The sequence below is a fragment of the Pseudopipra pipra genome, chromosome 2 (genome assembly GCF_036250125.1).
Source record: "Pseudopipra pipra isolate bDixPip1 chromosome 2, bDixPip1.hap1, whole genome shotgun sequence".
Taxonomy (NCBI): Eukaryota; Metazoa; Chordata; class Aves; order Passeriformes; family Pipridae; genus Pseudopipra; species Pseudopipra pipra.
Window position 1 is genome coordinate 86,733,216 of NC_087550.1, and position 13,923 is coordinate 86,747,138.

The following is a 13,923-nucleotide window of genomic DNA, read 5'->3' on the forward strand; positions in this document are numbered from 1 at the left end:
AGGTTTGGAGGTTTACATACACATGCATTCTGCTGATTGATGTCAAGTCTTTTGAAAGAATTTATCTATCCATTTTTGCCCTCTAGGTGGACACCCATGGAAACATTCTGCTAACATCGCTTGAAATTCACAATGAGGTGGCAAGCAACGAGGTCACCACCAGCGTTACGGAAGCCCGAAATTCAACTATATCATTTGACAACTCAGGAATCCAGTACAGAAAACAAAGCTCACATCGTGAAAGCTTTGGAAGGCGTTCTTCAGAAAGAACAGGCTCTCATAGCAGGAGGGGCCATTTACGAAGAAGGTCTTCGCAACTGAAAATAAAAATCCCCGATCTAACAGATGTAAATGCCATTGACAGATGGTCAAGAATGGTGTTTCCATTCACATTTTCTCTTTTCAACTTAATTTACTGGCTATACTATGTTAACTGAATGACTGAGTTTTTTTAAAGGACTTCAGTTATAACAAGTGAAATACTACTTGCCTGCAGAGTTTATATATATATTTATATATATATATTTATATATAAAAAAATATATATATGAACTTTTACTATGTAGACCATACTCATGTATGTGTGAATACATGTAGCAAAGAATTGTGTGTACTTTAAAGCACATGCTGCAAAGCAAAATTATATGTATGCACACACACATGAACACATTCATTCTGAGATTATGGACACTTCAACATAGAATGCACTTCAGAGGAACTTTTTAAATCAAAAGGCAGGTGTTGTCAAAGCAACAAGCCTTGAGAAAGTGTTGTATATTATCACCACAAAACTTTGATTGTCATAGAAATTTTCAAACAGCTGTAATCATGTATAAAGTCAGTATTTAGTAACATCATTTGTAAATGCTGCCACACACACCAATCATAAAGCAGTAGTTACACTGGTAAGTTTAAAATAAGTTATTTATATTTCAGATCCATCAACTATTTCATCAAGCCAGATTTATTTTTCTTTGTTAAAATTTCTTGGGTTCATATATATCATAATGCATTTTTTCCCAGTTCTGAATGAGCATCATTTTTAATGATCTCTGGCTTTCTCTTCTGCAGTAAGCAAGCTGATCATGGGAGTGTTGTAGGTCTTTGGAGACATATACAGGTTTATAATGTTTCAAACAAGCATCTTAAGTGTCCATCAACAGTGAAATGAATCTTCTGTAAGTACTGTAAATGTACAGCACATTTTCCTTCCCTTGGACTCGTTCCAGCTGCCATGTCATTTTGAAAGAGAACAGCACATTTTTAGTATTATTTAGCTGAGAATTCAACTACTGTCAATGTGTTCTACATCTGCTATAGATTTAAAGATTGTTATTCCAGTGAAAGGGTAGAAGATGTCTCAGGTTATTTATTTCAACATGAAATCATCTAGCTGTAGCCTTTTTTAAACATGCATTCATATTTAACATTCTTATAACATTGTATGTTAATGTAAAATATATTTGCATAATATGCATATAAGTATATTTTGTCAATATTTTTCTTCCCTGTGCTTGCTATTGTGACCGCATGTTATGTCATATTTTTGTTTCTGTGATGTAATAACTTTTTATTCTCTAGAGTTGAGCAAATAGAGCACTTCCAATACTTTGATTCAGTAATGGAGCACTTTCATATTTTATTTATATACTGAAAGTATATACACCTACACTTACCAAGGTAGTGTGCTGCCATCACAGATCACAGGAGTATGTGTTTTTTTCAGCATTAACTATGTTCTAACATATCATTCATGTAAATGTGACCCCTCTGGTTTTCATCCCAATTTGTTCCCTCACAGGGATTCCAACTTTTGTCAGTCTAGTAGATTGTAGTTGTCAAGGTATGCCAATTTCAGATCTGTAAACTTAATCTGTTATTTATCAGAACTAAACCTTTCTAAAGAAAAGAAGATATATTTTTTGTAAACAGTGTTTCTATCATGTACATTCTCAAATAACAAGAAATACAGTAGCATAAATAGATCTAAAAGAACAGAATACAGGCTTAGCCCTGCCAGTTCTCTTCGTGTGAAATTCCTCTGGACATCGATGGGATCTTTTGACAGAGAGCTTTGGATAATAGTTAGAGACTTCTGTGGGAGAAAATATGTGTGGATGCACATCTAGCAAAAACACCAAAAAGGGATGAAACTCAAAAGGCTGCCTTGGCTCTGTAATGACCCGTGTTCTCACTAGTACTTAATTTATCTGTGAGTAGAGCAATGATACTTGTGTTGCTGCCATTACAGTCCATTACTGTTCCCACCCCTATTTGCAGCTGAACTGTGAAACTTTGCTCTGGACTGAAATTCGGCACAGATAAACCTGGTTTGCAAAGCCTGTGTTTCAGTTCCACCTGGGAGCATGACTGGGCTCCACACAGTTGCCTTGCAGTGAAGCTGCCGTGCGATCCCCAGCTGGAAGTGGTCATCTTAACCCCAGCTGCCGGTGTAGGCAGGATCAGCGCCGCAGTCCTGCTGCATCCTTGGCAGTGGTGCAAAGTGACTGGAACTGCAGTTTTTAAGCACTATATCTGCAGACAGCTATACAGTATGAAGAGCCTCAAAGGAACCTGTATAGCTGGAGCAGAAAAACTTGGTGTTTAAAAGCTCCTCAGTATTAAGTCCCATTGGTAAACCATAATGTATTGTAAGCTCTCTAATAGCTCTTCAAACTGTGAAGGGATTATTGTCAACATTTTAATCAAAGTAACTAACAATTAACACTGTCCCAAAGTACATATTAGATAGAATTGTTGAAAAACGTTCCCCAGTTTTTATCTTAATAGCAAAATATATTTTAAAAAAACCATCTAATTTTAATAAAAATTATAAATAGTAGGCTTTCCTTTAGAAAAATTGCCCTACTGAAATGATCTCCAAGCAAGTCTTCCAGTAAGTGCCCTAAATAACTACCCTGAAAATGGGATTCAAGAAGAGAGTGGTCCTACTCTCATGATTTAATGACAACTCTTTTATTCAAGCCCCAGCTCCTTAAGAAATCATGTGGTCAGGCAGAAATCTTCAATAAGAAGTGATTTTTTTTTTTGGTTGTGATAGAAATGTATACTCCAAATCCCACTGAAATCAGTTCTCCAGTGGCTTCAACCAGAATTTCCAAGCAGATGGAAAATTACTGTTTGGCCAGAGCAAAGAGACAACGTGGATTTTTCAGGACCCTGTATGGGCAAGAGAACTGAGTCTCTGAGGACTCTCTCTCTCTCTCTCTCTCTTACCCTTTACACAAGTGGAGGGCAGGATGTTACTGCAGCCCCTTTCAGGGACTGCACTCCCCACCTTGTCTTTTGTTGCAAAAAGTGGGCAGTCGCGTGTTTCGTTTTTTTCACAAGATTTTGCGTTCATTGGTCTAGCTGAGTTCCATGGGACACAAACAGCTTTAACCTTGAACAGATCCAAGCTTTGGTTTGACTTGAAAAAGCCAGGAAAATCTCACTTAAGGTTAGCACTTCATCTTACACACATATTTTTGTGCCTTTTTTTGCCAATACCCTTCCTTCAGTCCCAGCACGACTTCTTACACACACACACACACAAGCACACACACACACACACATGCACACACACACAACCCCCCATGTGTTAAGAACAGTGTTTGCCTTGACCTCCCATTTTCTGGCTTTTATCCCTGTGTGCTAGCTGCAACATATTATTTTAACCATAAATGGCTTAAAGACTAAAAATGGTAATTTTAATCAAATCACACCAGAGTTATGTATTTCATAGCTAATTAACTCCTTTGTAACTCAACACTACTATAAATAACATTTACACATCATTTGTTTGTAAAAGGCTTTAAAAAAAAAAAAGTGGAACTATCATCTGTTATAGCCCAAAGGGTCAATAAACAGTAGAAATTTCATATCATTGTAAAGATAAGCTAAAACCCAGTCCTTTTTGCTTAAGGCACATCTATGTATTTTTGGTATTCTTCAGCAGTGAAAGAAAAAGAATAGTAAAATGGAATGATGAAGAGATGCTTTATGAAAATATTGATGAATGAATATTAATTTATTAAAAAGGATTTAATGAATTTTTGCGCTTCTTTTTTCTGGGGATGGAGGGAATGTAATGACTGCTTAGCTAAATTTTAATATTTAATTACATGCTAAATATCATGTAATGGTTAGTCTTACACATTTTATAGGAAAAAAAAAGAAAGAATTTTCTTATTACTACACATGTAGCAGAAGATATTTTAAATATTAAATGATTATATTTCCTCATGTTTTACACAGTAGATCAAGGAAGAGGGAAAAACTGCATCCCCTGACTTAGCAAGATTCTTAATAGCTAACCAATCTGTCTTCAAGCTGGGACATTGCCAGTTAAGAGCAGAAAGTTTGTTCTGTGCTTTATATGAAAAAGTCCTTGGTTTCCTTCTGCCCAGGAGGCAAAAGAGTTTTTGATATCAAAACAAGACAGTGTTTTTTTATTTGTTTCAGTAATCAGTAATAAATATTTAAAAAACAAACGTGATACTTTCTCCTGTATGCTAATTGTATCAGGACTGTTAATTGTGTTCATTACACTTCTTATTGCTAAATATTAGTTAGTTATTTTTTAGGAGTTAGGATACAGACAAGATTCCAAGAGGGCTTTTTAAAGACACCTTATCATCAGTTCTACACTTCCTTTCTCCAAAACAAAAAAATACCTTGAAAATTTGGAAAGCAGGAACAAGCTGCCTCATGCTTTCTTAAATCTCATAGTAGCTAATTATATATGTCACAGCTTTTAGGAGTAGATAAAATATTCAGCACCGTAGATGTAATGGGCTTTGAAAGCTCTTCTGATTTCAGCACATTTCTGCTCACTTTTAGCAGTGCTTCCTGGATCGTAAGTAACATCTATGATCTATTTTTTCCAGTCCAACCTGCATTGTAGGTACAAAAAATTAACAAAAAATTAGCAAACTTAGCTTTGTGATTGGAATATATGATAAGAGATGCATTTCTTTGTGTATTTTAGAGATGTTGTGTGGATAAAGATTGATTGATTGCTTAAGTACTACTCATTACATCAAGGGAGTTCAGTTTTTAGTAGAAATGGTTGGTTCTTTTCCTCAAATAGTTTTGATCCTGTTAATATCAAGACTATTTCCGCAGATGTTGGTTTTATGGTCACAGCTGCTACAACAGCAAGTGCCCCCTGCTAATAGAGGTACGGCAGATAGTTGAAAACTAAACTAGAAACAATGGGAATCCCAAGGCTTCTCTGAACTGGTTTTTAACAAAGAATCTCTCATAGGTGCCTTCCAACTCCTCCTGATACAGGGTCTGAGCTTTTCAAAAATTATTTCAGATTTTGGGTGTTTAATTTATGTGTTTCTTATAGATTATGAGAGCCTGACTTGTGTACTCAGATGTACACCTTCTGAAAATCAAACCTTTTGGCAGCTTACCCAACATCAAGCGGCACCACTTGTCATACTTGAAAAATAAACCCATGTGGATAGGATACGTAATAGTACAAAAAGAAGAAACATCTGCCCATAAAAGCAGCCAGATTTTAAATCATTGCCTAGTTAACCGAATTTTAGGTAATGGTTAAGTAAGCACAGTATTTTTTTGGACAATATCCTTTACCTTTGCAACCTTCTGTGTGGTATGCCTTTTTTCCAGCACTGCAGCCTAATATATATTAACAAGTTTTGTTCTCCCATGGAAACAAGGGAAAACCTAGAAAGTGGTGCTTGCGCTGGCATACCTCCAGTGAGGCGAAGGGAGAGCACCTCTCTGAGTTTTCTCTAGACAGCTCCTCAAAGTCACTCCAACCCTGGCTCTGAATCCCTTCTTGGAGGCACCGATCTCTCTCCTTTAACTCCAGAGGGAGCCTTAGGCTAAATTCTGAATTATCCCCCAGCTTATCACCGGCAGTTGGGTTCTCTCAGCTGTTACAACTCCTGCTGCAAAAAACTGGAGATAAAGTAGCTGTTATCCTGGCTGTCAGAAGGCACATGGGCAAACAGCATGTGTACTCTGACCTGTGATACATCATGGTAATCTTTAGGTTATTCATTCTAGTATTGTATTTAAATATATTTCGCTTTATGTTCTAGCCTTCAAGAGTTAGTGCACTTGTCTCCAGGTGCCGATGCTCTTTATATGAATGTACTTGGGAGTCTGGGACAGAGCATGGGGAGTTTTTCTAAATCCTTTAAATCTGTTCAGCAGTACTCTTCTGGGCATTTCCTCCATCCTTCATCCGTATCACAGATCAGAGTTTACATTACCCTTGCACTAGGTTAATCACCCATCTACAGGTTATGGAGAGCCCAAGCCTGCAGACGTGTGCTGCCAAGTGCTGACTTGCTCAGCTGTGTCGTTATATCTTCCGCTTGTTAGAAAGTCTCTCGTAAATCAGACGCTATATTAGTCTAATAACTATCTGCTGCTTCACACCTCCTCCTAAAATGCCAGCACTGCCACTAGGGATCTGTTTTTCCATCCTTTGAAAACTACTAGAAAAAGGGGAATTTGCAGGCTGTCAGGCAATTAAGAACCTCTCTCCGTTCACCTAGGCTGAAATTTTGCTTCAGGTTATAAATTTAATCTACAGGGACAGAAGCAATTTGGTACAAAATTTCCTGGCTAGGGCTGCTCTTAAAGAGTTTGCAGTCCAAAATACAAGTAATGCAGATAAATGCAAAGGTATTAAAAATTTCTAGCAACAGTCTTTGCGTCTTTTTTCCTTTGGAGATATTTAATGTGAAAGGCACGAGCAGGAACCAGCACTCAGTAAATCTCCCCATGCAGGCAGACTGAGAGCTAGGCTGGAGTCAAGCACTTGTCCTCCACTTGCTTTCAAAGGTCTTTCTTCCTGGCTGAGCAGCTGTAGGGTTTTGATGGACATCCCAACTCAGCTGAGAACAGTCCCAGGTTGTGACCCAGAGCACTGTTTGGGCAAGTGCTCCAGGCATCTGCCTCTGATGTAGAGAGCTGACAAAAGCACTACATCTAACTGCATCTTAGATGGGGGGAACCTCTTGTCACGAAAAGGCTTTGGGTGCCAAGCATATATCTGTGAGCGCCTTCAAGGCGTGGATTCTCCCTACACTCTATTTTTTGCCACTGCTCCTAGACAGTTGCACACTGGACATGCTGCTTTGCCCTGCAGAGCTGTGTAATGCCCCTGCCACTGCAAAGGATGCACAGGCTGAATTCGTTCCATCTCACATAGCACATTCATTTGAGGCATCTAGTTAGTCCCTCCATCATTATAGACCTTATTCATAACCAGCAGAAACACATGCTATCATTCTGAGGGCTATTTAAAGAACACATTTGGAGTTTCAAGCCAACATTTTTAGGTTTATTTCTTTGACTATCTGCAAAACTGTCTCCAGAGAAAGATTTGAGCAAAGGGAACTGTGTGCACAAGCAGTGCTGTTGCACAGTGCTCTGCAGCTGAAGTTGCTGTGCTTGAAGTTTGCATGTGGTAGGGAGCACAAGAGAGAAATAATGCCAGAGGAATGGAAATAATTTCTACACTTGCCTAGATTTATAATGTTTTGGAATAAACTGCTTCAGTTGCAGATAACAGAAGGCATCCTGGGATGTAATTGATCCCATATCATGACCAATACAGTCCCACTCACTTCTCTTTACTATGAGTGAGAGCTGAGTGTGGGCTTACAACTTTGGCTAAAGATTCACAACCTCTGACTTTTGGAAAATAACTTCTAATTGCTTTGGGATTGAAAAACAGTCATTGACATGACTTCATTTGCAAATGGGAACAACTTCAAGACACGTTTTCCTGTGAACTTAACAGTCCTGACTCTGCCTTATTCTGAGCTGCATTATTAATTAATTTTTATATTACCATCTAATTTTTCATTATTTAACGTGGAGCATTAAGGTTTTTTTTTTGGTTTCTCTAAAAGTACAATGCCCATTTGCGGCAAGAAAGTAATTAATCAGTGTAATAAATGCATATACAACTGCACATTGTGCAAGGTATTAAAAGTGGAACAATCTAAAGGATACTCATTACCTACAACTACTGCTTGGGCATTATTTAAAATGTTTAAAATACTGTTGACAGTTAACATTTGAAGAGTATGCATAGTTTATAACAACACTGATTAGGTATTCTGTATGGGCAGTTAATATAGCATGCTTCCATGTATCTCATTTGCTTTGACAAGGCAGTTTTTGGTGAAGCCAATGCTGGAACAATTTCCTAATGACCTCACTGATGTTAAATTTTTCTTGATCATGATTTCTTGCAGACCTGTAACATTCTGAATGCAGATGACAGTTTTGACATTCACAAAGATGTAGGTTTAATTATCATTTTGATTACTTGAGCTGGGAAGCCAGATGCCTAAATATCATGAAAGGTCGAGTAGAACAAATCCTGATAGTTGGTATCTTTCAGTGTTAAACATGTTGCTTGGATTGGAAGGTGACTTAGAGAATAACAACAAGTAATTTCTTTGCATAACTCTCTTCTTGCACAAAGAATTGTTTAAACATTGTTTAAACAAGAATTTGGTCTTTAAAAAAAGAGGAAATTTGAACTGGAGTACCAAAGACATGTAAATCACCTCAAATAAAGGAGAACAGAAAGGAGAGGTACCCAAGACACCAAAATATATAAAAATCTGATAGTTTTTCCCAATGTCCCATGGTAGGTAACACTTTATTGTTGAGAGATTCACATAAAGTACAGCAAGCCACCTCTTTTATAGCAGAGAATTTGTCAGTATCTGTTGCCTTTATGTGCATGATTTATAAATCTATTTTCTAAAGCTATTTGAGGGCTGTAAAATCATACCATTATTTAGTACATAGCTCCTCACAGATTCTGGTTTATCAAGTGTTAGGTAAAGAGTGGAAAAAACATTTACTAATCACTCATTAAACTAGAATAGATTCAAGCAAATGACTGCTATTATGAGTCCTGATCCAAAGCCCATTATAGGAGAAAGAAAAGCTCTCAGAGGTTTCAACAGGCTTTGCATACCATTTGAAATTAATATTAACAAGACTGAAGGAATATTTAATCTTAATTGACTATACAAAGATCAAGACACAAAATGCCAGAATATAAGACATCTGTAGTAAAGATCAAAATACAGTAGTGGACTGAAACCTGAAATTGCAATAGACATAAGGGATAGATTTTTTTTTTATTTTAGTTTAATCAAGTACATTGTTGCTAGTGAGGTGAAAAACAGACAGGTTGAGTTTTTGTTTGTCCGTGGGTGTCCACAAACCCCAGGTTTGCCCCGCAAGCAGCTAAATGCCAAACCAAATGAAAAAAAAAACCTCCAAACCACCACTAAAAGATGGAAGTGGAGCACCTCTGGCAGATCAGACAGCTCTCACCATCTTCAGAGGCAGGCTGACATCCTACTGCAACAGGTAGGTATTTTAAGTATTCTTTATTAATAACGATGTTGTTATCATAATAGTATTATTGATGTTTAATCATACTATAGACATATTACATACTTTGTCGAAAAAGAAAGCTTATCTAGACCTGATCATGTTGAAACATGTTGAAGTTATGAGACAATTCTGATTAGGAAGTGAAGAATTTTTGGCCAGAAACTGCTTTCCTATGTATAAAAGTAAAAACATTGCTTAACTTTCATGCTGCTTCCTGTCCAGTGACTCCCATCTGGCAGTCTGAAGGTGAGCTAATGCAGGTTTAAATGAGGACAGAGAAATCACAACAACCGAAAAGGAGGAGAACCTCAAAGGCAGGAAGGCAAGGGGGGCTACCGTCATGTTGCCAATAACTTAGCAATTTTGGAAGAGTATCTGTCTAATATTTAGGTGGCTCATTTGGAGTTCAGTGCTGGCTGGCATGTCAAATGATCTTGAAAAGCATATTTAGTATTTTCACCTGTAATAAGAAAAACTATTGATAACCTCTGAAGCACCATCTTCATGGATATACATCTATCTCCATTATAAATAGTTTGTAAAACATGAAGGTAAGAGCTTCAGGGGACTGGCTGCGTGAAGGTCTGCCAACCAACCATGGAAATTTTCAGAGCACTAAGTCCTATTGATAGCTGCTTGCTAACGAAAGGGCTGCCAGCAAATCCTCCATTCATTTCCATTTTCACTGGTTTTTTCTGAGGGAAAGAACTGAACATTAGGAGCATCCTGCCTTGTCAAATCTAGACAGCCCTGTCACTGACTCCTTTCCAGTGATCAGACTCTACTTTTAAATCCCAGAGATTGCCCTAGTGGCTCCAGCTGAGAGGACCCTGCAGACTTGCCACTGAGGTGGGTAGAAAGCTCTCCAGGCTGAAAGTATTTATGGATGACTTTCTCCCTCCTTTTTTTCTTTTGCCAAAATTGCCCTTTAGCTCAAATAGCCCTTCTCCATCTGGTATTTACTCTTTTGATATATTTATAGAGAGAAACTACATCCTTCTCAACCTTTCCTTTGCTAAGGTGAAACAAATTCATCTCTTTTAAGTTACATTGTACCCTTTTCCCCCTGACCACCATCTTTGTCTTTCTCTCACCTGTTGCAGAATAAAAAAATAATAACCCTCTTTCTGGATCATAAATGACAAAATTATTATATACTGTTCCTACTGTCTATATTCCTCTTGATCATGTCCTATCTTGTGTCATTTGCAACACACTCTCCCAATAACTATCGTCAGCCTCTTCCTCTGCCCAGTCCTTAGCTCATCATTTGTTTTCATTTGCCTGTTATGTCTCTAATTCACTTTTGCCCATGCTATCCCCTTCTGATGTAAGAAGAGGAATTCATGTTAGCATATAGAATTATTAAGGTTGGAAAAACTCTCTAAGATCATCAAGTGCAGTTGTGAACCCACCACTGCCATGTTCACCAGTAAGCCATTTCCCCGAGGGCCACCTCCACACACCTTTTGAACGCCTCCAGGGACTGTGATTCCACAACTTCCCTGGGCAGCCTGTTCCGATGCCTGACCATCTCTTCTGTGAATAAATGTTTCCTCATATCCAGTCTACTCCTCCCCTGATGCAACTTGAGGCCATTTCCTCTCATTCTGTCGCTTGTTACCTGAGAGAAAAGACTGACCTCCACCTCACTACAATGTCTTTTCAGGTAGTTGTAGAGAGCAATAAGGTCCCCCATGAGCCTCTTTTTCTCCAGGCTAAGCAACACATATTACAGGGAAGGAGAAACCCTGAATTAGAGCTGAAGGGAAAGTTTGCATTTCATCTCATTGAATAACAGAGACCAAGTCTTCCGCCTCTTTCATCTAGCTCCATTGACAAGAATAGGTTTTGAAGCACAGTGAAAACTGGACATTGACAGGCGATGGATATTTTCCCAGGTGCCATGTTTCCTCCATGAGGTCTTGGGGCTCACACTTAACACACTTTTATTACGACATACACATTGGTGCTGGCAGGAAGAGACTTTAAACACTGAATTATCTTGGAGCTTAAAACTGAAGCCACTGTCCACCTGTGAAGCAAGGTGCTCAGGACAAGGCTGTCAGACCTCAGCACCTACTTTTGCCATCTCAGCTAAGCATAAAAACTGCTCACAAACGTTGCCCTTAAGGACTACCCAGGGAAAATCATTAGCAATGGCCACAATCAAGCATAGTGCAGAGTAAGTGCACTGCACATCTAACAAATTACTGGTGTCTTTGGCTACCCAGAGCGTGTCGTGCCCTGCAGGCACACCTGGGAAGCCATTGGAGCAGGGCCATTTCAGAAAGCCAAACAAGCTTTCCTGTTCATGCAGAGATATATTTTAAAACCCACCACTGAACAAAAGCTGACATTTTCTAAAATGACTAAAAATGCCTGCCCTTTCCTTTTCTTTTTTTTTTTGGTATTTCATTTTCAGGGCTGCAGTGGAGACCTGATTTCCAGAATGTCCCTGCCAAAAATCAGATCCCCCTCAAGCTGCAAGGCAAGTTGTTGTCCCACAGCCATCACGATCTGCTGATTCAAGTGAAATAGGGAGATGCCTTGTTTGACAGGACAAAAAGAACCTGTAGACAAAGCTAAGGACAAAGGGCATTTAATACAGAGACCTGATTCATAAGCAGTTGTTGAACAATGAAATTGTCAGTGCCAGTCCCCTCTATACTGGTACCTGTTACTCTCCAAAGGTGTCATGGACTGACTGCTACACCTGATTTTGGATACACCAGTGCTCCATAAGGAAGGTACCGGTTTTGGTACTGAGGGCTGGAGAATCTGAGGAAGAAGTGAGATTTATTTGCAGCCTCATTCTTTTGTGTCTTTTTGCCAAAAAGAGCCTCAAAGTCTTTGTCTTTACCAACAAGACAGGAGAAGAAGATGGGGAAGAAATTCTCTGGCCTTGGCTCCACTTTCTGGGAGGGTGTGTACTCCTAGTTCCAGAGGAGCTGATGGATGTCCATCCATGGAAACCTTCATCTCCCCTTCATCTGAATAATGATGGAGCTGATGGGATGTCATATCACCTTGTGTGCCAGGAAAAATCTCTCTGTGGCTCTGGGGATGCTCTACAGCTCATCCCAAAAGCCTGAGAAGATGCTCTGAGAAGGGTCATGTGTAATACCAAAAGCAATTTGTATAATTAAGTACATACCTTGTTTAGACTCCAATTCTTTTAGGTTTTCCAGCTCTATCATATCAAACATGAAAACAACCTCAAGGAGGCAATTGTTGAGCACTACATTAAAGATCATTCTCATCAGAGATATTACTGGAGGACAAGAGGATAATTTATGGGTTATTTTCACATAACAGAGTATTTGTCACAGCTGCAGTTGTGGGCTTTTTTTTTAATTTAATTGCAGACTTGAAATGCAAATGACTGTAAAATTTCACAGGCACATTTTAAAAATACAAATTTTAATGTACTACTTTGCGTTACTTGTGAGGAGCATTTTTCGATTGTCTGGGGCTATTTTTTTTGAAACATTCCAGGCAGTTAAAATGCCTAGCTTATAATATGGAGATGCATCCTTATAGTGACAAATATAAACACATGTAATATTAGTGACGTATTTTGCACATATTGAGGAACAAATACATTACAGACAAGCATAGTCTCTGCAACCTTCATTCCCATTACAGTGTATGAATTAGTGCAGTAAATTGCAAGTCCTTATCTGCATGATTTTTCCTGTAGTATTTCCATGCCAGGGTGGGCCAAAATTTTAACAACTATCTGCCTAAAAATATGAATATTTGATGTTTGGATGCTCAAAAACTTCAGTCAGAAGTCTGAAAATGTAAACTTGTCCTCAGGAGCAAGGGTCTGTGATGGTAGGGTTGGGTGTGAGTGTGCAGTTTGGACCATGCAGCTACTCCGTGGGTTCCTGCAGCTGTTGGCTTGTATTCAGTGATGCTGATGGTTCCTCCCTTTCTATTTTTAAAGATCTTAGCCTTTAATATTTGTGCTAGAGTGTAGCTGTACTCACTAAAAAAAAGCAGGATGAATCCCAATTGTTGGAACAATATTGTTCTTGCTGAGAACAAAACCAATCAGTTATTAACATAACATGCCAGTGGGAGCCTTGCCAGAATTGACTTAGGCCTCCAGGAGATAATGCTGTGCAAATAGCATTAGGTTGCAACTAAAAGCCTGAAACTGAGGAACAGGGGAATTCCAGAGCAGATGTGTAGCAAGCAGAAAACTAATAGAAGAAGAAGAAGACATAAGAAAGATCTATAACAACATAGAAAGTTTTCAGCTTCTCTGAAAAAATACCTTGAAAATAGGACTGGCACGTCAGTGCCACCGTTTTTGTATGTGCATCCATAGAATCATAAAATCATAGCATTATTAAGGCTGTAAAAGACTCAAGCCCAACCATTACCTTAACTCTGTCAGATCCACCACTAGACCCTATCTCTAAGCACCACATCTACAAGCTTTTTTAATACTTACAGGGATGGTGACCACTTACCTGGGCAGCCTGTTCCAAG

General features: G+C 38.6%; 1 protein-coding gene across 3 annotated transcripts in view; it reads left to right on the top strand.

Moving 5' to 3' along the window:
• The window catches only part of GABRB3 (gamma-aminobutyric acid type A receptor subunit beta3), a 117,891-nt gene extending 113,839 nt beyond the window's left edge, over positions 1-4,052 (top strand). For all 3 annotated transcript variants that reach the window (XM_064646233.1, XM_064646235.1, XM_064646236.1), the window contains one exon: positions 87-4,052. In XM_064646233.1, coding sequence (XP_064502303.1) covers positions 87-437 — 351 coding nt within the window. In that variant the 3' untranslated portion in view covers positions 438-4,052. The remainder of the gene's footprint in view (positions 1-86) is intronic.
• The last annotated feature ends 9,871 nt before the right edge of the window (positions 4,053-13,923 follow it).